Source organism: Lepisosteus platostomus, chromosome 1 (genome assembly GCF_059453375.1).
Source record: "Lepisosteus platostomus isolate fLepPlt1 chromosome 1, fLepPlt1.hap1, whole genome shotgun sequence".
Lineage (NCBI taxonomy): Eukaryota > Metazoa > Chordata > Actinopteri > Semionotiformes > Lepisosteidae > Lepisosteus > Lepisosteus platostomus.
The window spans coordinates 47,501,680-47,527,607 of record NC_142611.1 but is presented as its reverse complement, the minus strand read 5'-3'; the positions used below and the strand labels follow the sequence as shown (position 1 = coordinate 47,527,607).

At 34.0% G+C, this 25,928-nt stretch overlaps 1 protein-coding gene across 3 annotated transcripts; it reads left to right on the top strand.

Annotated features, from left to right (window-relative positions):
* The first annotated feature begins 10,386 nt into the window (after window positions 1-10,386).
* Window positions 10,387-22,866, top strand: LOC148678014 (protocadherin-10-like). 3 transcript variants are annotated; one of them, XM_088630240.1, is made up of 5 exons: window positions 10,387-13,183; window positions 14,271-14,329; window positions 14,697-14,803; window positions 20,319-20,618; window positions 21,908-22,866. In XM_088630240.1, exons 1-5 carry the CDS (start codon window positions 10,850-10,852, stop codon window positions 21,925-21,927), a joined length of 2,820 nt encoding a protein of 939 aa, XP_088486366.1. In that variant the 5' UTR covers window positions 10,387-10,849; the 3' UTR covers window positions 21,928-22,866. The 3 variants fall into 3 exon arrangements, with proteins under 3 accessions (XP_088486366.1, XP_088486360.1, XP_088486352.1); XM_088630234.1 differs by having other exon boundaries at window positions 10,387-13,348; window positions 20,319-20,476; XM_088630226.1 differs by having other exon boundaries at window positions 10,387-13,348.
* Window positions 22,867-25,928: the final 3,062 nt, after the last annotated feature.

Below are 25,928 nucleotides of genomic sequence, written 5' to 3'. Positions count from 1 at the left end.
AAAAAACCTGTTTCCCTCTGATAAGAAGCTCAATATAAAGGACTTTCAGCAGGATAACAACCCAAAGCATGCCTCCAAAACTATTGCCAAATGGTTAAGGAAGCATAGAATCAAAGTTCTTGATTGGCTATTACAATTTCCAGAACTCACTCCTATTGAAAATATCTTGTATAAACTAATAAAAGATGTTCACAAGCACAAACTATGTAATCAGAAGGAGCTGGACACGTTCTGCATGGAGAAATGATGAAAATCTCTAATGATACGAGTTTGAACCTGTTAAAAAGTTAGAGGAAGCACATACTCTGAAGCCATCTGCATTACCAGATTTTATTATTATTGTTGTTATTGGTTGCAATCATTATGTCATTCACTTCAGTCCATACAGTGTCAGATCTTGTCAGTTGACTGTCAGCGTTGTTACATCCTTTAATACCCACTTTTGTACCATCAAATTCTTCTTTAAATCTTTTTTATAATATAACATCAGATAAAAATGTTATCCAGGAGTGATTCTTAGATTGTGTGTCGTTGGCTTTATGGCCCATGCTGCAACCTCAGAGATTTTCAGTTCAAATGAAATATTTCAGTAATATATGACAACATGAGTAAAATAATGTATGATTTTAGTCTATTTTTAAAACAGTTTTCCAAGCTATCAGAGCATTTCCATGCTATTGATCCTCACCTACTGTACCTGGCAGGTTTAAGACTGTTAAAGCACTGACATTGTCTTCTTGCTGTAATTAATTAAACTTTCACATAACAGTGACAAGTGATGAATTGTTCTCTAGTTTATTATTATTCTTGCGGTAATCATGCTGCTCTCCCCCTGGCATATATGTTGGCTGTGCTGTTGCTTGGCCTGTTTATTGTCACATCAGCACTCAAACCTCTTAGTGACTACAACCAAACCCACTTAATTAAAATTAACGCCTACTCACACTTTTTAATGTAAAGGTACTTAAACAATGAAGATATTTAGTACTGAAAAAATATTTTTATATTCCAAATGAAAAATGTTCACATCACTTTACAATCCTTCTTGTGTATATAAAGCCTCTTCTATGGTTTTAAAACTAATTAAGTGAAGTTTCAGAAGTCATTGTTATGGAATAACATTGAATCTTTACAAAGAGTGTCATTTAAATTATTTTATTTTGCTTATATAATAATTTACATTAATAGTACGTTATTAAAGACTGTATATAATGTATAATAAAAAGCAATTCTGGTTAATAATTTATTATAATATTATAATGTAGATATTATGATGTAGAAATATTGAGATATTATGTTTGCGTAACTTCTTTAAATCAATTTTTTCAATTAGTGATAAATACAATTATCACTTTTTCACATAAAAAGACTACATACTTCTTAATTACTTCATAAAAAATGCAATGTGGAAAATAATTATTTTTTTCACTGTTATGGAGAATACCATTATTAACCTTGCCGGAGATATATGTAGCAGAAATTAAAAGCATTACTTTAAAACCTAAAAACAATTAACCCAATTGTAACTTTTAAAATTATAGCCTAAGTGTTTAAAATTGTAATCCATTAACAAGGAGGCCTATGACAGTAACAGAAGCAAAAATAATGTGTCTCGATACAGTAAGACCAGTCAGCTATTTCCTAGTGTTCTCTTAGCATTCCTGACAACGGTGTCTTAGAATCTTGAAATAAGGTACATGCTATCAGATATGACCTTGCATTGTAAAGTATAAACTACACTCCAGGTACAATGCTTCTGTAAAGGAAGACACAAAGGGATTTACAAAATAAAACTGAATGCGATTATATGGTAGTGATTTTTATAAGCATAGTAGCAAATTTCTGTGTGAAGTCAGAAACAATTATATATTTTATGAAAAATGATGCAAACTAGTGTAATAAACTCCAATGATATTCATTTTCTTATTAATAAAAATTAAAATCTAATCAGACCTTTCTATGAGACTGATTCTGTCTTTCAAATGCCTAAGATGCTACAACAAAGATTTTGATGCATAACAAGTAATGAGGCTGACTGTAGCATTACAGGTCTATCATGGAATGTGTGTCGGGGGAGATTTGAGAAACATTTTATAAATAGTAAAGATTTATATAGATTTATATAAATAATAAAAATCTATTGATATTATCGAAAACAGTATTAAATACTAAATGATATGTGCATAGTAATTAATACAATAGAAATATCAAAGTCTGCTTGCAATAGAAAGTTTGATTCACATTCACTTGAGAGATTAAGACTATCTCATATCAAGTTATACAATACATTGACATGGGACTTTAATCTGCACACCTTCTGTCCTGAGAGGGATTTGTAATCACTTACATTTTCAATATCTTTTCAAATCTTTTTGTTCCAAAGTTTCATCAGATATCAGTTTTTGAACAGGATGACTGTATCTTTGAAGAGTTATTTCAAAAATACAAAATAACAGAGGTAGTGTATAAATATTCCAAAAATATTTTTATCCATCCATCCATTTTCTAATTCCTTTATCCAGCACAGGGCTGATGGGGACACTGGAGCCTAACCTGGCAAGCAACAGGGACAAAGCAGAATACATCCTGCATGGGATGCTAGTCCATCACAGAACACACAAACATTCCTTACCAGTGTCAATCTTTCCCAGAAGTTAACTGAACCATCATTATGTTTCCACTGTGAGAGGAAACCTGAGCACCTGAAGGAAACCCACATAAAAATGGGAAGAACCACCAACTCCACACAGATAGCACACCAGAAGCTGAACCCAGAGCCCCAGCATTGTGAGGCAGCAATGCTAACCATTGTGCCACTGTGCTGCTCTGTAAAAAAAAAACTTAAGTGTTTAAAACACAGCTTGAGAGGAGGAAAGTGTCAAATGAGACATTGTACTTTTCCAAGAGTGGTATAAAAAGGAAATAGGTTTTAAATACAAAGAAAAAAATGGACTAAATTACTCAGGAGCTGTGCCAGTGGAATTAGTCCTTCTACCTCCTTGCGATTTCAGGAAACCTGTTGTTCTTGTCCACAGACAGTATATGTTGTCCCTGATGACTTGATTCCTATAGCAAAAAACCTAATGCTCTTAGATTGGAAGTATAGGATAGTTGTTGCTATGAAAAAACCCTGATTTGTACTTTTTCAACCTTTGTATCACAACAATAAGAGAATCTTTGTTTTTATATATAAAATGGCTGTGACCTAGTAAAGATAAAGAGTAAAACTAGATTAAATGTGAATTTCTGTATTTGGACAATGGAAGATCTTTATGAAAACCAAATCAGAAAACAAATAAGAACCTCACAAATGCAAGAAAGAAGAGTCATATCCCATGGCCAGTAACAGATTGCTGGACTTTGGTAAGTGAATATGCAAGCAGAATAATAGGACAAGGCTTTAGGCATATTTGTTGTTTATAGAACTGAGAATCTGTAAGCACCAGAAGTTCGCACATCAATCCTGTCTTGGAATTCTTGTACTGGCTTCATGCCAGGTTCTAAGCTGGATTTTAAAATCCTTCTGTTTAAATTTAAGATTCTACATGGTTCTTTATATATATCTGATATGTTATCTGTTTACACCTCTCCACACGTTCTTCCCTCAGTTGATTCTGGTTTACTGCATGTCCTTATTGTTTGGTTACACTCAAAGGGTGACAGTACTTTTTGTTGTTAAGCCCCAAAGCTCTGGAACACTGTTTCAAAAGGGACTTAACCACACTGAGTTTTATCTAGCCTGAAAACTTACTTTTTTAGAAAGGCTCTTTTGTAATTGATTTTTTGTTCTGTGTTTACTTTGTCTTCTTATGCAAAGCTTTGTAATTTTTTATGATATGTAGGTTTTTTAATATTATTTATTACTATTATAATAATTTCTACTTACAATATTTAGTCGATATTTATTAAAGGAAAATCCTAAGTATGACCTCTTCTGAAATTGTTTTGAAAGAAAACGGGACTGTCCATTTGTTTGTCTGTTGACATACTGACACAAGAGTATGAAAGAATATGAGAAGTCTTTATAGCTTTTGTCATAAACAAGTAATTTACTTGTATCTACAATTGTATGATATTTAATGTCTTGAAAAATAGATGACTAAGATAAAGCACATTTTGGAGTAAAAAACTCCCATGCTTGAATGAGAGATCCAGTAGCAAAGTTGAATAACTCGCTGCTTCAACAAGAAGGTCACGAGAAGAAAACTGGTAGCCTTTAATATATATAAGTCTTCTTTAAAAAACATTTCTATTAATCATTTTTGGTTTTATTGCACCCTGTTTCTCCTCTAAAAACTTTCCCTTTCATCTTCGGTCTTCGACATCAATGAGGAACAAATTACATCATTGAAGAACAAATGTTAACAAAAAATAAAAAAACATTATGCCCAGTAGTATATAATATATAATTCGAACACTTGCTATTCATAACCAATTAAGTTTAATTGAAAAAATACATACCAATACCAAACTGAAACTTGAGGATGTTTAGTGTTTCCCTCTTACTATGGTCTAGAATAATCACAATGCTCTTTTATTTTGAAGATGTCTTTAGTAATATTTCAAATGTGAAGTGAAGTGAATTTTATTTGTCTGATATCATATGAAAGTTATAGACAATTTCTGCCATACTTAGTTCATAAATGCGTAATTCAATATAGATTTCTGTATACTGTAGCTGGCTACTTCAAAGTTAATACTCAAAGATAACAGACAACAATAGATTGCATTTTAAAATATCACCTCACCAGTGTACTGATTTTATTTAGAATATTGTTCTATTTTGTTTTTGGTGTGATGCCATGTTTTTTTAGAGAATGCTTTAAAATTTAATAGTGTTCAAATTAAAACTCCCTTGTCAAATTTCCTTTTTTATTATTGCTTCATACTAGATGGGAATTGTCCAGTCCATTTTCTGTCATTTAAAAGCATGGAGCAGCTCCTAAAAGCCTTTCTCACAGTCAGAGTATGTGAAACCAATATGGACTTCTTACTCACTAGGGAATGAGAGATGCTATTTTGTAAAGAGTATAAGTCTGTTCTGTTAGAGTTCAGATAAGAACAGATATCATTTGAGAGTTACTGTGGTACCAGACAACTATGTACTGTATGTCATATTTAAAAGAAAAAAAAAATAAAAGCATTGTTCTCTCCAAAATAATATTCATAGTCTCCCCAAATAATCTCCCCCAAATTATCTCCAAATAATTTAAATACATTGATCTGTAATATTTAGAGTAAAAGTGCAAGCTTTTGTTACTTGTAAAATTAGTTGATAACAGAAATGATGCAATCTTGTGTTACAATCTAACCCCCCCACCTTCGGCTTTTCTTGAAACCAAGCTGAACCCTTAAAAGTCTACAATGTATTTCAAATGCTCCAGAAACCCTGAATATCGAATAAAAAATAAAACAATTGATTGATTAAATGGGAACAACAGTCATTACTTTAGAATTCCAATTAACTGAAACATAACTGCATTCCAAAAAAGAATGCATCCACACTGAAAGACCTTTTTTCCATATTTAACCTAAAGTGGCCTGAATTATTTCCTCTTTCTTATGCTTTCTTATGTTCTTATATTGAAAATAGCAGCCAACAGATTTGACTGTCAATCTTAAAAACAAATCAAACTGATTTATCAGATTATTTACTAAAGAAGTCAATCCCAGCAGATTGCGTTCTGTCTTTATCCCTGTTCTCTGGAAAGCTTGCCTCCCACCAGCTACTGTACAAAGTGAAGGTACTGTATAGAAAGGGTTATAAACAGGTAGAGTCCAATTAGTCTGTTGGTAGCTACTTGGTTCTCCAACCTAATAAAACAATTTTCTTTGGATATTCTAATTTACTAGCCTACCATAGGGTTTTGCTGCCTGTCACCCTTTATGAGTGAATTGTTTAAATTTATTTTGTGTCTTCCACTCCTAGTCTCTCTGCTTAGCCTAAAATATACCTACTATATGCTGTATTCCATTTCACTTCAAATTCTCATGACTTCAGTCAAAATCACCTGATTTTTCCTGTCCAAATACAATATAGCCTTTACAATGCCCTACCTACAGTCACAATTGCTCTTAAGCATAACACAGCAAGGCAGCAACTGTTTTGATACTACAGTTCAAGCTGTTTACTGTGCCAATATGCTCACCCATTCCATTTCAACAGTATTGCCCCTTAACGTATACCTGTCTTGTGTTTTATCTAGTGTCTAGGGAAATGCAAAACAAATGTTTTTATAATTAGGTTTTACTTCAATTCTGAGACATATTTCCACAGAAGAAGTCAACTTGACTAGAAAGTTAAGTCTTTAATTGGGGAGTTCAAAAGCAGATTAAATAAATCCTGAACCAGATAAGACTGCTCATTTTTTTTCAAATGTGTTTATTTTAGCCTAGTCACATTTCATGGTTCTTTCATCTGCTTTCTGGTTTTCAATAGAACTGTTACACTCGCTCAGCCGCCCTCTCAGTTCTGAAAAGCAGCAACTGGAGTAAAGAGTGATGTTCACAAATATTATCATCTTTCAATCTGTATTCAAGATGTGGGCACATAGTTTCTGGTCTACGCTAGCATTCTAGCAACAACAAGCAAATGAAAAACAACTCCAGAAATGATCCATTTTAAATTAGGATGATACCTGATTATTCTGTTTTCTTTCACTAGGGGGAGCCCGTGCACTCCCAGACTCATTCAAATAACTTTTAAAACGCTTAACCATTTTGATTCTGCAAGTAGTGAGCACTTATATTTAACTCTGCTTTTTCAGTCATGTAAAGTAATACAATACATATTTTTTTTAAATCTAAGCAGTACCTCTTAATAAAGTTTGTATTTTATTAAAGTTTCCTCAAAATTAGACAAAAATATATTTTATGTGCAATACCCTTTAACAGTCCTTTTTATAAACATTATTATTCACTAATAAATCCAATCATTTGTCAGGGAAACTTTTCTGAATCTCTGTCTAGCTTTTTGTTTTGTATCCTTTCAATTACTGGTGTCTGGTGCAAATAAAAAAAATTCTGGTTACATTTCCCTTCATTGCAGTGTTTTTTCATTCATAACTAACATAAATATTTATGCATACAGTTGAATGGTACAGGTAATGGAAATATAAGAAACTAGGATTAAACTATTCTTCATCCTCTTTATTACTGCAATTATGAGGTCGGTTCCCCAGTGTATCAGGTAGACTTCAACTCATATGAATAGAAAGATGTGACCTACCCATAGAAAGTATACTGCTTTTGTCCTGTGTACAATTGCTAATGTGTATTTTTATTAGCCCAGTATTTCTAACAAGTATATCCAGTATATATCACAATATATCATGATGAAATACTTTAATGTCAGCTTGACATAAAACAAAGAAATTGAAGCAAACCTAATAAAGAGGTTAGAACACACATTCAGGAGTATGCAACCCTGGTCTTTCAGTGCATGGACCATTTAATCAGCACCTCATTAGACCTGAAAACACAGGTGATTTGAATTCTCATTCACTTAATTGGTTCAATTAAGTCATTAATGTCTGAGCTAGAATGGGTACCAGAAACAAGCACAGTACTTGAAGAACAAAACTTAAAGAATGCTGCTGATGTTAAGCTGATACTATTATATCTAAATAGTGTAAGGACACATCATGAAAATGTATTGTTAGTAGCATTATTAGTAAAATAAGTATCAGTACTGTTGTATAGGGATTCTGATTGAATAACTAATAGATGCTTGATGTTTCAGTAAGTGCTGCACATAGCTACCCCTTTGAAAACTGATTGCTTTGGATTGGTTAAAGATTTAGCAGTGATATGATTCCAGTGTTTAATAGTGCTGTTTATCAGCAGTCTTACATTAGAGCCTCTGCCTGTTTGTAACCAAACTGCAGGAAACAGTAGCCATCTGACCTAAAATGCCGAAGTGGAGGTGGGGTGTTGGGAAGCACTGTACTTCTTACAGCCTGGAATAACCCTGTGAATGCTCACAGTTTAAAGCTATTTGTGCTGAATTTCATATCATTGCTAGCAGAGCAACGAATAAGTCTATTTTTTTATTCCTACTGAACCCTAAAATTTAGGAAATTAATTTTTAATCATACAACAGGATTCACACTGATTTACTCTGCATATGAAAGAGGTAAAAATCTTTTAACCACACATGTTCAGTCATTTTTTAATCATTTATACCTTTATTTTAGCAAATGAGAGAATTTAGGACAAATTCTCATTTACAGATGACAACCCTGAGACCTATTTATACAGAAGAACATTTACCGGAGCATCTGAGTGAAGTTCCTTATCAGAGATACAACAGCAGTTCCAAAATTTGGGAACATAACCCTCATATCTAAAGCCCTTACCACTACTCCATGCTGCTGTCTCTGAATTTTGTGAACAGCTCTACGTCAGAGAGGCGGGACCTGGGAATAATACAGATTTTAGAATGAACTGCATTAATAGCATTGACAGGGAAGAATATCCAAGTCCTGACAGATGTACCATTTAAAGGGTAATAGAAGACAAAAAAATCAATTCATGTATCTAATATATACAGTACATTTGCTTTTTAAGACAATCTAGCAAACAACATTTTCATGGCTTGCCACCAAAACTCTTAGTCATGAATGATCTGTCCATAGATTTATTCGTCAGGGTAACAAATCTGAGCAGATATTTATCATAGAAAAGGAAAAACGTGCCTCCTAATTTGTATTGCTGAGTGGTAAAAGGTCTGACATTGGTTTTGTTTTATTTAGCCACTAGGGGGCAGGTTCAGTCTATGGTTACAGCGGTTACAGAAAATTCTTCTGCAAGACTGACAAAAAAAATCCTTAACTGAGGGACTGCAGCGCATAAGGAAAATGTCACAATGAAAAATGAAAAAGATGGACCATGAATCATTATCTGAATATATCCTAAACAGAAAATGTTTTATGTTCAAGACACACCTATCCACGATGTCAGCCACACGTTAACTAACGCTATAAAATATATTTTTCCTAATAGTCTTAAAATCATAGGCAAGAGGCAGCAGCAATTTCATCAGTCATCCTGCTGAAACCTTTAAGTGGCTCTTACCAATTGTGAGTGTAAAATGAACCCCACGAAACCGTTATTGATTGGCGGCCGCATTAATATTCACACGGAGCATAATCTCGTTTCTATTGATCACAGTTTACTTTTCTAAATAGTAGCTCCCTTCTGTGTGGTAGACGTGTTACTACTGTAGTTAAAATAACACGGTGTTGAGTTCTGTGTTGTGTTTTAAGTCCTTTTTTGTATTTCAATGTACTCACATTATTATTATTATTATTATTATTATTATTATTATTATTATTATTATTATTATTATTATCATCATCATCATCATCGTTGTTGTTGTGATAGTATTATTTATTTATACATTTTACAATCATTCAAAATGAAACATAATGAAAATATTCCGTCTACTCCCCAGCTAATCAGAGCAAAAGGAAATATCTACATAGCATCTAAAAAAACCCGCAGTTGTACCGTTTCCAAAATAAAACGATTGTGTTCTATATAAATTATTTTTCACGGTATTCATGTCCAACAATCTTTAAGTTTATAGCCAAACGCTAATTTAATTTTCCTGTTTCTTTGTAGAAGGGACCATTACATGCTTTCGGAAACAGTTGGTATTTACAGAAGGTTAGGGGGTTGGGCTGGGTCGGCTGGTGGTGTTCATCAAACGAGCGAGCAACAAGCTGTCTAAAAAGTAAGTCATTGAATGCATTCATTTTACTGTTGCACTCATGGAACCGAGGCATTTCCGGAAATATATTAAAGGGGATATCTTCACGACTAACATTGCATTTACGTTTCTTGCAGTGTTAGATTACCCATGCTATTAAATCAAACACTATAGTGGTTATAGTACAGATTTGGGGATTAGCTAAATCACAAGACAGTGTGAGATTTAAACGTAACAGGTGAGATTTAAGCTTTTATAGAGAGGAGGTATTTTGCTGGAATATCACGAATTATAGCGACACCGGTAAAAATGAAACACAAGAAAAAGATAATATAAATAAACATGTGAGCAGTTATTCCTAATGTCATCGATGATATTTAACTTTTTAATTTATGAAAAACGTATATATTTATTATTTTCCCCAATTGTAGGGCGCTGTTCTGCAATTTGGTCAGCTTTCTGTTTCCTTTTATCTCTGTTTGGCTATTAACTCTTCACTCAGACATGCGATTCAATGAATTGAACCCTGCAAGGTTACTAAATGACTTCTTTAGGATCTGTGACGAGACTTAGTTGGCATTACAATTCCCCAATCAGGTGTAACCTCTGTGGGTGTCGTTGGTTACTATTGGCTGGTAGGTGGAGAGCGCTGCGCAAAAACAGAAAAGCTGGGCACTTGGAGCTCAGAAGTCTGCCAGCTGAGATCATAGCATCTGCGGCTGGGACAAGGAGATTATAAAGAAAAGTAAGATTTTAATTCATATATATATGAAGTTCTTACTTAAGACGATTTTATGTGAAAGTTACGCTCTGTAAAATCTCTCTCTCAAACTTAAAAGTTTTATTTATTTTTTTTATTTTTTTTACTCATAAAGGATATGATCAGTTGCTGCATTACAGTGTTTTCTCTGAAGCCAAAGCTCAGAAAACTCTGCATACCAAAATAACAGTTGAGGATCAAACGTCTCTAATTGTCAGCAAAGTCAAGTAGAAATGGTCGTTGGTTGATAGGTGTAAAAGGAAGAAAATAACTGATGCGGGAATCCTTGCATTTTTTGTGTATCTCCGGGCAGAGGTGATGGAAAATTCCAATCAAAGACAGAAGATATAAAATACAAGTGCACTTCTTATTTGGAGATGATTGTCTTATTTGTACTGTTCTGTATTGTGGATGGAGTGGTTTCCCAGATACGCTATTCTGTTCCAGAGGAGCAGGACCATGGCACGTTTGTGGGAAATATTGCTGAGGATTTGGGCTTGGACATAACAAAACTTTCATCTCGTAGATTTCAGACTGTGCCCAGTTCTAGGACTCCATACCTCGAAGTGAATCTGGAAAACGGAGTGCTTTTTGTGAATGAAAAAATCGATAGGGAACAGATCTGCAAACAGAGTGCTACCTGCCTTCTACACCTGGAGGTATTTTTAGAAAACCCGTTGGAGCTTTTCCGCGTGGAAATTGAAATAGTGGATATCAATGACAATCCCCCAAGCTTCCCCGAAACTGACATTACTGTTGAAATTTCGGAAAGTGCCACTCCTGGAACTCGCTTTCCGCTGGAAAGCGCATTCGACCCCGATGTTGGCACCAATGCGCTCCGCACTTACGAAATCACAACTAACAGCTATTTTTACCTTGATGTACAAACACAAGGAGATGGAAACAAGTTTGCTGAACTAGTACTGGAAAAGCCACTGGACAGGGAGCAGCAAGCAGTACACAGGTACGTACTAACAGCAGTAGATGGTGGTCTGCCTCAGAGGACTGGTACGGCGCTACTTGTCGTTAAAGTACTAGATTCCAATGATAACGTTCCAGTCTTTGACCAGTCGGTGTATACAGTCAGCCTACCTGAAAATTCGCCAGTGGGCACTTTGGTCATTCATTTAAATGCCACCGACATGGACGAGGGACAAAATGGAGAAATTGTGTATTCTTTTAGCAATCATATTTCCCCGAGAGTAAAGGATCTGTTTAATATTGACCCAAGAACTGGCAGGATTGAAGTGAGTGGGGAGGTCGACTATGAGGAGAGCAGTATGTATCAAATCTACGTGCAGGCGAAAGATCTTGGACCTAATGCTGTTCCAGCTCACTGTAAAGTTCTGGTCAAAGTGATAGATGTGAATGATAATGCCCCGGAGATCAGTTTCAGCACCGTGACCGAGTCAGTAAGCGAAAAGGCTGCCCCCGGCACTGTGATCGCCTTGCTCAGCGTTACCGACAAGGACTCCGGGGAAAATGGACAGATCCACTGCGAAATTCTCGGAGATGTACCTTTCAAACTCAAATCTTCTTTTAGGAACTATTACACTATTGTTACCGACGGACCACTGGACAGGGAAAATACTGATTCATACACAATCACAGTTGTGGCAAAAGATAAGGGCTCCCCATCCCTTGCCACAAGCAAGTCCATTAAAGTGCAGGTGTCGGATGAAAATGACAATTCTCCAAGGTTTACGCAACCTATTTATGATGTTTATGTGACTGAAAATAATGTGCCAGGGGCTTACATTTATGCAGTAAGCGCCGTTGATCCTGACGTCGGGCAAAATGCTTATATTTCTTACTCCATATTGGAGTGCGACATACAGGGTATGTCTGTTTTTACTTATGTGTCAATCAACTCTGAAAACGGCTATCTATATGCTTTGAGATCTTTTGATTATGAACAATTAAGAGACTTCAGCTTTATGGTTCAAGCTAAAGACTCTGGTAGCCCCGAATTATCCTCCAATGCTACTGTTAATGTTATCATAGTGGATCAAAATGACAACGCACCTTCAGTCATCGCTCCGCTAGGCAAAAACGGCACAGCCAAAGAACATTTGCCCAGATCTGCAGAACCTGGCTATTTGGTGACCCGGATAGTTGCTATGGATGCAGACGATGGTGACAACGCGCGTCTGTCTTACAGTATATTAAGAGGCAATGAAATGGGAATGTTTCGTATGGACTGGAGGACTGGTGAGCTAAGGACTGCCAGAAGGGTCTCGAGTAAAAGAGATCCGCATCACCCTTATGACTTGTTGATTGAGGTGAGGGACCACGGACAACCACCTCTTTCATCCACAGCTAGTGTTGTCGTGATGATAGTAGACAGCGTTGTTGAAGGCCACAGTGGGGATCGTGGTTCCACAAAAACGAAAGAAAACTCCCTCGATTTGACTCTAATTCTTATCATCGCACTGGGCTCCGTGTCATTCATCTTCCTCTTGGCAATGATAGTACTGGCCATCCGATGTCAAAAGGACAAAAAAATGAACATTTACACATGCTTGGCGAGTGATTGCTGTCTGTGCTGCAGTTCTTGCTGTAGCAGGCAGGCAAGGGCCAGAAAGAAAAAGCTTAGCAAGTCAGATATCATGCTGGTGCAGAGCGCTAATGTCACCAACACTGCCCAAGTCCCAGTAGAGGAATCCGGGAGCTTTGGTTCCCATCATCAAAACCAGAATTATTGCTACCAGGTATGTCTTACACCGGAATCTGCCAAAACTGATCTCATGTTCCTAAAGCCCTGTAGTCCATCTAGGAGCACAGACACAGACCATAATCCCTGTGGAGCCATAGTGACAGGTTATACTGACCAGCAGCCTGACATCTTATCTAACGGCAGCATTTTATCGAACGAGGTAAGATCGCTTATAATAATAATAATAAGAATAAGAATAATGTGATATTACGGGTGGCATAAAGTGGGATTAAATTTCCCCACTTGAACATATTGTACTATACATATTTTACACATTTCTTGCACGTACATATTTATGTATGCATGTGAGATTATGCGTGTATGTATACTTTTTACCTATCTGTGTGACTACGCATTTCTGCAGTTAATGTATTTTCTAGCGCTTTTGATTTTCCATTCGTATTGTAGTAGAATACGGCTGAATTATTGTATTATTGTAATCTGCTTTTTGAAGCCTATTAATACGCAATCAGTTCTATAATTGTTTAAAATCAGTTTTGCTATACAAATGCTCAAGTCTTACAGTTTTGAATATCGGCCATGCCGATATGACAGACTATCCGCTTTTACCGAACTGCTTCAACATTTCACATAAAAAGTAGCCAGCAGCTTCTTAGTTGTTGCCTCCACAAGTTTTTTTACTTCAAAATGATTCAAAACATTTTTTATGTATTTCAGTTAATTATACTTAAGATCTAAAAATACATACGTAACTAATGTATACTGTATAGTGATTGTCAAATAAAAAAAAACATGCTCCTGTATAGACAGGCAACGTCGCCACTGTTTGAATGTAAATTAAGTATGCTTAGCACGGTCCTGCAGTGTAACACAAGAACAAAGATTCGTCTATTGCACTTCTGTTTCTCTAATTCACTTCAACACATAATTGTACTTACCAAGAGAGTCGTGTTAAAATAAACTCAAGACACTAATATCTCTCCCTGCATGAAAAACCGTTTATATGTCCTATGAAAAGTTAAATGTATGTTCACACTATGGTTGATTTCTGTACTCAATATGTTCATACTGTAGTTCATTTTTAATGTTGTTATCTGTATAATCACACTTGTATCTTTTAGACAAAGCACCAGAGAACTGAACTCAGTTACCTTGTTGATAGACCGCGGCGTGTTAACAGGTAAGCCTGTGAAATAAGACTGCTGTGCTGTCTATTAATGGAAAAAAAAAAAACCGAAATAAAACAGGAGCGAAATTAACACCAAAGCCGATTATATTAGGCGTTTTAAATTACGTATTATTCATCGGTTTTCTGCTTACAAACGGCGAATGTACCTTAAATAGATTAATAAACAACTTTTTAAAGGATGTTAATGTTTTTTTTTATTTCTCACTATAGCTATAGAGACCTAAAGCAAAATTGTTCTACCCCAAGTGTAACACCACGGGTGGCCGTTTGATGGCAGAACAATATTTAGTTTTTGTTGTTGTGCATTGCTTACTCTGATGCAGTCTGAGTCAAATTCTTCTATTTTCTATTTTTTTAGTTCTGCTTTCCAGGAAGCAGATATAGTGAGTTCTAAGGACAGTGGTCACGGTGATAGTGAGCAAGGAGACAGCGACCACGACGCCACCAATCGTGGCCATGCCTCTGGTACGGTTTTTTTTAAAATAATATTGTTCTGTTTTATACAAACGTATTTTATGATATATACACACATCGGTGTGCACATATAGTATCTGCTGTAATGTTAAATGTTTAAAAGTAGAAGACTCAAATGCTGGTTGTGCTCAGCTAGTTAATTGCTAACAATGTTTGGGTATGTACTAATAATAACACGTGAAAAGCTATTTAAAGTTTTACATTGTGTTGTGCACTGTTTCTGTATGAAAAAAATACTTGCTTTTTGTGTGTTTCCTACTTTATTTTTAAGCGTAAGGCATATATTCCAACACAAGCAGATCTGCTGTTTTTGCAGTCACACTTGCAGATGCATTTTTTTTTTCAGTCAGCCTTACTGTACACATTCCGACTCCCTAAAATATGGAATGGTTATTTTCGAAGTTTGACCAACAATCCCGGAAATGCGTACACCGTCCCAATATGAAAAAAAGCAATAAACACACTACTAATAAAGGCAATGAATATATGTAAAGATTACGTTTGCTTTGACAAAGGCTGTCTAATTTCTCGTTACTTTATATGGGAAACACTTTTAAAATAATAGACCCACTGAATGGATTAGTTAATTTAATTCTGCTGTTTATAAATATGCAGCCTTAATGAGGTCTTTTGGATGGCCATTAGCTTTCAACTACTTGAGGGACGTGACGGAATTTGGAGCAGAATTGATTTGCTATTTAGGGTCTGGGAAGTAGATAAACTGGGTTGTGCCAAGTTCTGCATTGAAACAAATACTCAATTCATAAACTGTGTGCAGAAATATCGTGTCTTTTTTTTAGTTGCTTATTGAACAGGCTGTATTTTGGATGTGCTACATGCACACGTTTTTTAAAAACATTCAGTTGTACCAAATCTGGATACTATTTTAGTCGCTTTTACAGTCAGTAATACACCTACACACTATACTAGCATTAGAGAACAGCGTGCCCAAACTAAGCACAGCCTTTTATATAATTTTATGTGTTACAGAATTTTTCATGGACGTTACAGAGAATAAGAAAGGAGAATGAGAAAATATACTGTAATGCATGTGGGGAAAACAAAACTAGGGATAAAAAAAACAAATTAAGAGATTAAAATTTGTTTTAAAGTGCACTGTATGTGACTTTACTAGCTAGTCATCCACATTCACTTCTGTTAAAAAGTTTTTTGTATTCAAAACAATGTATACAGTATGTAATTATATAGTGTATATTGGTATTTATAAATAGAGATTCCAATATTATATGAAATGTATGGCTGGTAAGGGTATTTAAAACTATTCACTACATTCTCTATACATATTATATTATATGTATAATATACATAATATAATTTCAACATAAATTAAGTTCTTAAGTTTTCTAATTATCTTAGAATGCTAGGGTGTCACAAGGGCAACATTGAATTATAATTTCTTTGTTTAACCACAAATGCCCACTGCAAATGTTCATCTTATACATTTACTTTGAAGTCACCATTGAGGCACATCTATGTAAAACTGCATTCTTCCATGGCCGGAAGTAGCCATTCATTTGCCTGTTGTGCATAGGCTACATAGAGTATACCTATGGCACAGATCATATCATTATAACTGGACTGTAAAATCAAAATAAAATCCATGAGATGTACTGTTTTCAGTCATTTTCCATTTATACCACTATAAATTATATGAGGTGAAAATAAATACCTTAAATGTTATTCTGCCATCAACACACTTAATTTCTCCTAACCGACACGAAGGGTAGTTACAAATACATTTGCTCAGCATCTTCTAATCTTATGATTTTTGCAGCACAAAAGGATAGAAAAGGGGAAAACTTCATTTCACTCAAACAACTGGATGTTACATTATTACTTTTATAGGACACTGCAAAAAATGCTGCTTTTTAGAAGTTGTTCTCAATGAGAAATACTTAATAGAAGATACATTGTTGTAAAACAGCAAAAATATATTTAAAAAGTTTTCTTTCAAGTTTGCAAAAGTACCTTTCTTATTTTCATAACTTCTTTTAGTAAAGTTCCTGCTATATGGGATTTTTTGGCTTATCTTGTTGTTACACATGCTATCACACAGAGTATGTTCTGCCATGGTGAGATGTAAACTGTGACTAACTGACCTCAGAAATGGATTGAACACAGCAGGGCTCAAATTCGGATTTGTTACTGACTGCTGATTTCAGATTATTTTTTTATTGAAAAGTAATCAGCCATGAACAGACACCTCAGACAACAGAAGAATGGAAGTCAGGTCTATAGATCGTACCCTGCAGTTGAGCGGAAGACTTTTTTTACATTTACTCATGTCTTTTACTGGGGAGGCCATGGTGTCCACTAGTACAATCTCTTAGACACTCAAGTTCTATTATAATAATACGTTTATAATTTTGTACTGCAAGATTATTTTTTACCAACATTGTAATGTTAACTTTTTGTAAACAAATATTAAAAGAGCAATCTAAAATATTTTAAGAGACAAATTGTGTTATTGATGTTGTCGTCATGATCCATACAGTTTAAAGAGTTTCAGAAAAAGGGTCTTAAGAACTTTAAGGTACAGAGGGAGATAATGTGGATCCTGCTGATCCAAAACCATTTTATATTGTTATTCAGTAGTTTATGCAGCATGTTAAACTTTGCTGTAGAGTATAATTTAATTTCTTATTGTATGCATTAAACAAATATTTTAATGAATCTTTCTATTTTTTTTTCTAGACTGAATTCCAAGAATTCATATAGTTTGAATTTTCTGATGTTTATATTTATGTGACATTTTGACAAGTACATGTTAGATGCCAGGAATTTGGGATTACATTTAGTCGCAACATCCTTTTTATTTTAATTTTAATTTTTTATAAGGGCGAACAAAGCCACTGTACAACATTACACTGTGTTGAATTGCTTATGTGAGCTTGCATGTGAGTTTGTCTGTATACTTAACAATGACATCTTGTTTGGTTTGTAACAGCTTCCTCATATCTAAGGTTTCAGAGCTTTAGTGTTTGGATAGCACAGTAAAACAAGCTGCACTGTTCTCAGAAGTATTGTGGAAGTATTTGTAGTCTCTGCTGGGCCCTGTGATCCTTTATTCTGTCTTCAGTTCACGTTAGCACTCTGTAACAGCTCACTGATCAGTAATTTATTTTCAGACCTCTGCATACCAATTATCAAATGAAGGTTATTATCAAGGCTTGGGTTTGCAATGCTTAAATTTCTTTCTGAATTTTAAAATAAAGAAGCCATTTTAAGGAGGATTAGCTTTTACATTCCGCCCTCTTTCCATCTTCTCGCTTGAATAAGCTGCAAGGCCTGTTTAAAGTGGAGTACAGAAGTTCTAACTGAGAAGTATAAACTGTGGAGTGAAGTGTTTTGTCAGAAACTGATTAAAACCGAGGGCTTGAGTTGTGTCCATTAGATTTGTTTACCCAGTGCTTACCTCCTCCAAGTTCTAAAATATTTGGAATCTAGATGTTTTAACTTTTTAAAACATTTAAGAGATGATAATTAAATTTAATTTGATTGTATATTGTGGGCATTCATATACTGTATATATCTTTTGCATGTGTGTAAGAAGGGTGGAAAACATAATAATTATAATATATGCATATTCATTATGATGTTTAAATTATATATTTGTAAATTTGTATTACAATTATAATTTCTTAAATGCCTTTATAAATATCGCAGACTAGTTTTCAGTATTCTGTACAGTTCGGATTTTTTATTTGTATTTTGTTACTTGCTCAAGGGTCTTAACATATTCTATTTACTAATCAACCTCTCTTTAGATTATACTGATATTTATATTTCTGCATATTAACCAGTATCAAAAGGGAAGATCCATCTGGACAGAGTTTTGTATTGCTAGGGGGCACAAAATTATAGCTCCCACTCATTCTGTTTGAAGGAAGACATATGTAGTAGATGCAGTTGAAGTGAGCCTCTTGTAATGTTCATGTTTTCTTGTTTGGAAGAATACTTTGGTGTATTATTAAAGCAAAGTGTTAAATGAAAATAGTCTTTGTTTACATGAGTTTGTGTATTTGTCCCTAGAAATAAATATCAAAATCTTTACTTTGTAAATATGGGGTTAAACATGTTTTTTTAATCACTTCAGCAAATGTAATTCAATAATATTTTTTTCCGAATGAGACCACCTGAACTGAGAGACATTATCAATATATATTAGATATTTAAAATTATTATTTACCTTCACTTTTTATTGAAATTACTTTGCTGTTTGACAGCTTAGTCTAGTTTGCAAAAACACACATGAGACTTATTTTTTACATTAAAATGGAAAGCTTTTGTTGACCTCCTTTGTTTATTTAAATATTAATCTACAAACACATTTTAACATATGTCAATAACATGTCAATTATTGTCTCCCTTAACATTTGCCTGTATTTTCCATTTTCCTGTTAATCATGGCTTCATGATTAACCCAGTTGCTTCAGAATTTGCTTAAAGGAAAGTTATGTTACAATGATAATTGCAATTTACTGTCTACATATTATACTATTAAGTGGCATTTAATTTGGTTTCATCAGATTAGCCTTAGTATGATTGTGCTGTATTTTTGTGTTTGACTTTTAGTTGAAATATTTGATTCCAACCACCTGCTTCGTTTGGCAGATTCTTACCAATTTTAATGATAAAAGGCTGTACATTATTTACAATTTTCTATTTTTTAACTGCCTTGTTCATCCCACATTAAAAAATACAACACTTCTAAATACCAGAGATCAGTGTTTAAAAGATGATATAATTATGTTCTTCATACTAAGCCAAATGGAATGCTGAGTTATTTTAATTTTGGAGTCCATAGCTGTCAGTGTTTGAAACTTTTGTTGAACTTTTTAGAAGAGAATATCTACAATACCTCCTTGATCTCACTCTGACTCACAACATATTTGACCTTTTACTCCTTTTATCATAACACTGCCATGAAAACAGGGTATGAGGTTGATCAGCAGGACAGTCTTGTAACTAGCTTCTTTGATCTGCACTAGAAAAGCTCCTGCCATGAGGAATTAGAGATTAGAGATGTGATTCCACCTTCCTTTCTTTATGTCTTTACATTTGCTTTGATCAAAATGTTTTAACATATAATTTTCACCGTCAACCCACCTGAAACCCAATCTGCCAATGATTATGGTTGCCAAAGGGGTTTATTATGCCACCGAGTTTGTGTTTATTCCGTTTACTTATAATATTTATTTTTTACATCTGTGTTGCATTTTAAACAGTCGTCTTCTGAGCAAAGGGTTTGAATAGGTCCTGCATTGAAATGTGCTAGGTGACATGGAATTAATAGTGAAAGAAAATATTTACTCAGAATTCTTACTCAAACAAGTTTGTGCAAGGCTAGAATGTGTCCATTATCCATGTAAATAGCAAAGTAATACTAATACCACTAATAATGTCCTATGTGCGAGGGAAATGTGTCCTTTGCAAGACATCTTTGCTGATTTATTTTCCCTCCTCATTTTTAATTTTGTTCTAGGTGCTGATCTTTTTTCAAATTGCACAGAAGAGTGCAAAGCCCTAGGGCACTCAGATCGATGCTGGATGCCCTCCTTTGTGCCATCCGATGGCCGCCAGGCTGCAGATTATCGTAGCAATCTGCATGTTCCAGGAATGGACTCTGTGCCAGACACTGAGGTATTTGAAACTCAAGAGCAAACTGGGGAGAGATCTTTCTCCACCTTTGGCAAAGAGAAGTCACATCACGGCACGCTAGAGAGGAAAGAGTTTGATGCACTTCTGTCTAGCACACGTGCGCCTTACAAACCACCTTATTTGTGTGAGTATTAGTAATTAATTTCAATCAGATCCAATGCAACAAAAATCTTGAATGGCTGGAAGTGCCATTAAATTCTTTTCGCTATAATGAATCTTTCCATTTCCTAAAACTAATTGCTGTCCAGATAAAAGTCCTTCTGATCTTTCTTTCTCTTTTTCTGTCTTTCAAATATATTCCATAACTCAAGTGTTTCCATTGTTTTGTGTGTTTAATTATGACAAAATATATAAATTGGCTGTACAATTTATAAATAAAGATTAGATTAGCAATTTTACATAATAAGTCTGTTGTGACTTGTCATTGGAATAATATGGTTTACTACTGTTCATCCCTCTACCTACCCAGGTTTTTCTTTGAAATAATCATGGATGTTGCATCTTGAAAATCCCTGATGCATCCTCACTTAAAATAAAACTGTTTTAGCCCCTTTATCTAACTTATTAAAATAAATCAAACCAGGGGATTGTCTTTTCCTGCCCCTGGGAAGTGGATTGCATTTAATTTATACATTGAAGTTTAACATTCCAAAAGATTATAAAGAGTCATTCAACTGAAAAAAAATATCAGTCCTTGAAATTGCTTTAAAGTTTGTGAAGAAGAATTTAAAAATAGAGCATGGCATTTCTTCAGCATTATTTATCTGTTATCTGCCTGTTTAAGGAAAATTGATTATGACAGCGTTTACTTAACTATTTTTTTCTAAAAGTGTAAAGTTGACACTTGTTCTATGGAGGTTTTCAGTTGAAAACTGAATAACTATTACCTAGAATAACTTTGAAAAAAAGTCACAACTAAAAACGCAGAAGATACATATTGACATCCATATATAGGTCTTTGCAGCCGCTTCTTATTAACCAACAGTACTGGTTTCATTTTTCATCTGTTGCATTAGGTTAACTGCTGATAGAGATGTGTCAAGCAGTTAAGATGGAAGGGGAAAACTGACTTAATTTTCTTATGTTTGTAATCCAGTTATGTGCAGCAAAGTTAAACAATTACCCAGTGTAGCTCACTTAAATTAAATGAGCATGCAATATCTATGCTAATAACATTTCCCAAAGGTAATAATCAAATGTTGTTCTGCATGATATTTGACTAATTTAACAGTGTGCCTTCATTTGTACAATTTCCACTAAGTAGTACGTAGATAAATAATTGCTAGAGCATCATTCCCCCCAACTGTTTAAATACGTTCTACAGACACGTTATTTCTTTTAACTTTTATGTGAACTCAAGGTTAAGTCTTTAATCAGACTTCTTCTTAATGAGTGCGTTTTCTTTGCTTACAGCGCGGAAAAGGATTTGCTAGTCCCTTTCGCGTGGACATACCCGAGACAGCATGAATTTGCACAATAGCCGACCAACACAAGCATCAAGTTTTCAACTTCATTATCTTGGCTGTCCGGTTGTACGTAACCTTTGGATTATTTTGCCCTGGGGGACAGAAAAAAGTGATGGCCAACAGTAGGACCTTATTGCTCTCAGCAGGCCTGAGAAATGAGTTGAAATGGAACTATAAAAAAACTTAGGGGTGAAGATCCTCACCTCTTTATCTGTGTGTGCCTGTTTACAGCACTATGTATATCTTAAATTGTCACTGAGCCCTTTAGATGTTTATACTCACACCAAGAAGCCAATTGTACAGAAAATATTTGTGCATTATAAATGCAATATCACTGTTTTAGACTTGACTGTTTTATATTATTTTTGTGTGGTCAGGTGTTCCCGAATTTACTCCAACTTTATAAGAAAGATTGTGATCATGTTTTTTTCACTAGTGGGTCAGGACAGCTGTGGCCTACAACTTAATCAGAGACATTCTGTAGTTTATATCATGTGTGCGAAGTGTTTACTGTACTATTTCAAAGCTTCTAAATAAATATAAATCTCTCTATATATATAAATATACTTTTCTGAAAGTGTGGTATCCATTGGTCAGTTTCTTATCCAATTTAGAGTTTCATTAACTGACATTCAGTGCTATAGGCATATGCAGGTACAGGAAGGTCATGCTGGAAGGCCTTATTTTCACTCCCACCAAACTTTTTTTTTTCACTTTTGGAATATGGAAATTTATGTCTATAAATAAAGGAGAGTAATAATTTAGATTTTAAATCATGGTAATTCTGTGTTATTGTAACCAAAAATAAATGGGCAATTAGAAAAAGCTAAATATCAAAGGTATACATACATTCAAACACACACACATAAATGCCAAGAGGTGATTAATAAACAGATAAATGCAGAATATTATGGCTTGTGTTGTTTTTTTTACATAATTGTTCTGTAGAAACACAATTTAGATTTAAATATGCTTACGTCTTGATTTACCTCATTTGATGTTATAGTCTGCCATTTGCGACTGCCCTCTGAATGTATCTATCAACTCTTAAATATTAAATTAACATTTAAATGAAGGTAGTAAACATCAAACACATCTATGTTTTTAGTTGCTTTTGAAATTTGATTTTTTTTTGTTTCTGGGGTAGGATTGCACCATGACCTTGTTACTGAAGGTAATTAAAATTGTACATATTGCTATTCTGAATCATCAATCACGTTCAACTCAGGTTTTTGGCCTACTGAAGGTAATAACATAAATAAGTAGTAGGTTTATTCCATGCTGAAAAAAAGAAGAGAGAAAACACAACGTTTCAGCCGTGGAGCCTTCTTCAGGTGTGAGCTTGCAATCAATCCAAAATTCAGTCTTATTTTTCAAGAAATATATTCAGTAAATTCAAATAATTAAATCTATCAGTGCATTTAAATCACACCTGAAGAAGGCTCCACGGCCGAAACGTTGTGTTTTCTATCTTCTTTTTTTCAGCATGGAATAAACCTACTACTTGTTCCTTTGTAGCCTACGCATGCTGACGCAGCTACCCACCTGAACAATAAGATAAATAGTCTGGAGCAGGTTGGCTATCAATTTGTCTTCCATATATATCCATACAGGAAGGCCAGAGATCACTTGAAATATGACCATCTAGTATTAATTGTAGTGATAGCTAAACAAAATGATTTTGTAGCAGAAAAGAAAACAAGAATCGTATGTTACATTCAGTGCACATCAGCCAAACTACATAATCAAGATGAGACAGAAGCTTGTGAAAGCATATTTATGTAAAAGAGACATTTTTATAATCTAGACAAACATTCTCCATTTTTAAAAGTTTCTGTTTTTTTCTGTCTAAAAGTGCAAAATAGTGATATCTGGGAAACAAGAAAAAGTATAATGCAGAGAAGACCAACTAACTATTATGACACAAGCACTACAACAGCTGGTTCTTAGTTACTGTTGGATAAAACTTTGCAGATGAATCTCTTTTTCTATATTACACCCAATCAATCCAAAATTCAGTCTTATTTTTCAAGAAATATATTCAGTGAATTCAAATAATTAAATCTATCAGTGCATTTAAATCATTTACATTATTTTTTTGTTATGATGAATAATTGCAATAGAAGAAAGTACTCTTTGACTTTATCTAGGTCATGATAATTTTTTATTTATAATTCACTAATTTTTCATTAACAATGTATTATGCTAAATACATAATCAATTTAATGAAATGTTAACACACATTTGACTTATTTCATAACGCTGCTTAGAAAAACCTATCTAATTAAAAAAGTAAAAAGCAACACTATATATTAAACCAATTATTCATTGACCAAAACTGAATTATTATTTTGGCAGACCACTGAGCATTTTGTTAAAAGCGATTAAAATATATTTCTTATATCATGATATGTTGTGTTTTTATAAATTATATTTATTTTTTCAGTCTTAATGTTGGTTTTCTAAGGAAAGTATAATGTTCTCTGAAATGTGGAATGACCTACTTATGAAATTAACTTCATTAGGGAAAAGGATTGTTAGGTAATGTATTTCCTATCGAATATGATGTTTCTTCGTAACTTTAAGTCCTTGAGAAACACCCACAGGAAAATTGAGATTAAACTTTTGAAAATAATTTAATTTTCAGATGGACTTTAAGTTAATGTAAGAATGTATCCATAAAAGAACCTCCTACATGTGACCTCAACACCGATATTAATTTTGGTCTTGCAGACAATTCAGCCACAAGTAATACTATTCACGTGTAGTAATGCACAAGAGGAACTAAATTAGGAAATCATTAAAGCATAATGAAAGATAATTTAAGAATAAAATAAATTACTTACAATTCCCAAAACAAGGCTTTGATTTTCAAAATTAAAAAAAAAAGAATTGCATGGATATTATATTTTTACATCACGTATTAACCATTTCAGAGATGAAAAAAACATTTTTTTGCAAATAGGACATTGAAAATAAAGTTTTATTTTGATGGGCTTATGCAAGAAAGGGAAACTGTAGAGTACATTTTTTTATCACATTATACTTCATTTATGAAGCATTATTTAAAGAATTACAAAGAAGTTAATGGTACTAAAGAAACTCATGTTTAACTAAATGTGATGTAGATTACATTTAGGAATGTAATGTAGATTTGTGTGTCTTAGCAAATTATATATTGGAATACCACCCAAAAAAAAGATTTCTTGAAGACTGCAGGGAAAGTAAGAACAGTTCATACAGTATATATCACAAAATGTTTGACATTAACTGTCTGCACTTTTTAAAGTTAAAGTTAAAAACCTAAAGCATTTACAATTTAGATATTTATTTTAAATGTCCTGCTCGTATGAAGTTTGAGTTTGTGAATTTGTGAAAAAGAATCTTACCATGTCGTTCTTAGATAACAGCACTACAGTGAACATTCTTGAATATGTTATCTTTGCTTTGTTCTTAAGATACATTCCAGACCTGAGAATGCAGTGTGAGAACATACTTTGGCATTTAAGTAAATCTGTGGTGAAAAAAATTGGGCTAAGTAACAAAGCAAAAAAAAAATAAGGCAAGGTATTAGTGATCATTTCATTTTCTTTGTGTAAGTGTGTGTATTTAAAGAAGGGAGGACTAAAGAGATAGGAAACAATTGAAATACCACACCAAGCCACCAACGGCAGATGCTTGTGCACTACATTAATTGTTATTAAACTATTATTTCAGTTGATGAATAAACCCAGTTGTTTACCCATAGAACAGAATAGTACGAAACAAGTTAATAATTCATATGTAACAGTTTCTAATAAAGGGACCTGTGTTACAAAAAAAGGAAAGAAAAACCACCATATAATAAATGGGGATAAATAACACATATTGCACAAAACAAAAGTCCAATATTACAATCCCAAAGATAGGTTTTTAAATGTTATCTGCATTTACTGTAGCATTCTATTAGTAAGATCATCTCAGTGAGC

Excerpts from the sequence above, each read along its gene's own strand:
- LOC148678014 (XM_088630226.1), top strand. The coding sequence starts at position 10,850 with ATGATTGTCTTATTTGTACTGTTCTGTATTGTGGATGGAGTGGTTTCC. Across the intron at positions 13,349-14,270 it reads GCAGCATTTTATCGAACGAG|ACAAAGCACCAGAGAACTGA; the intron begins GTAAGATCGCTT and ends TGTATCTTTTAG. Across the intron at positions 14,804-20,318 it reads CAATCGTGGCCATGCCTCTG|GTGCTGATCTTTTTTCAAAT; the intron begins GTACGGTTTTTT and ends ATTTTGTTCTAG.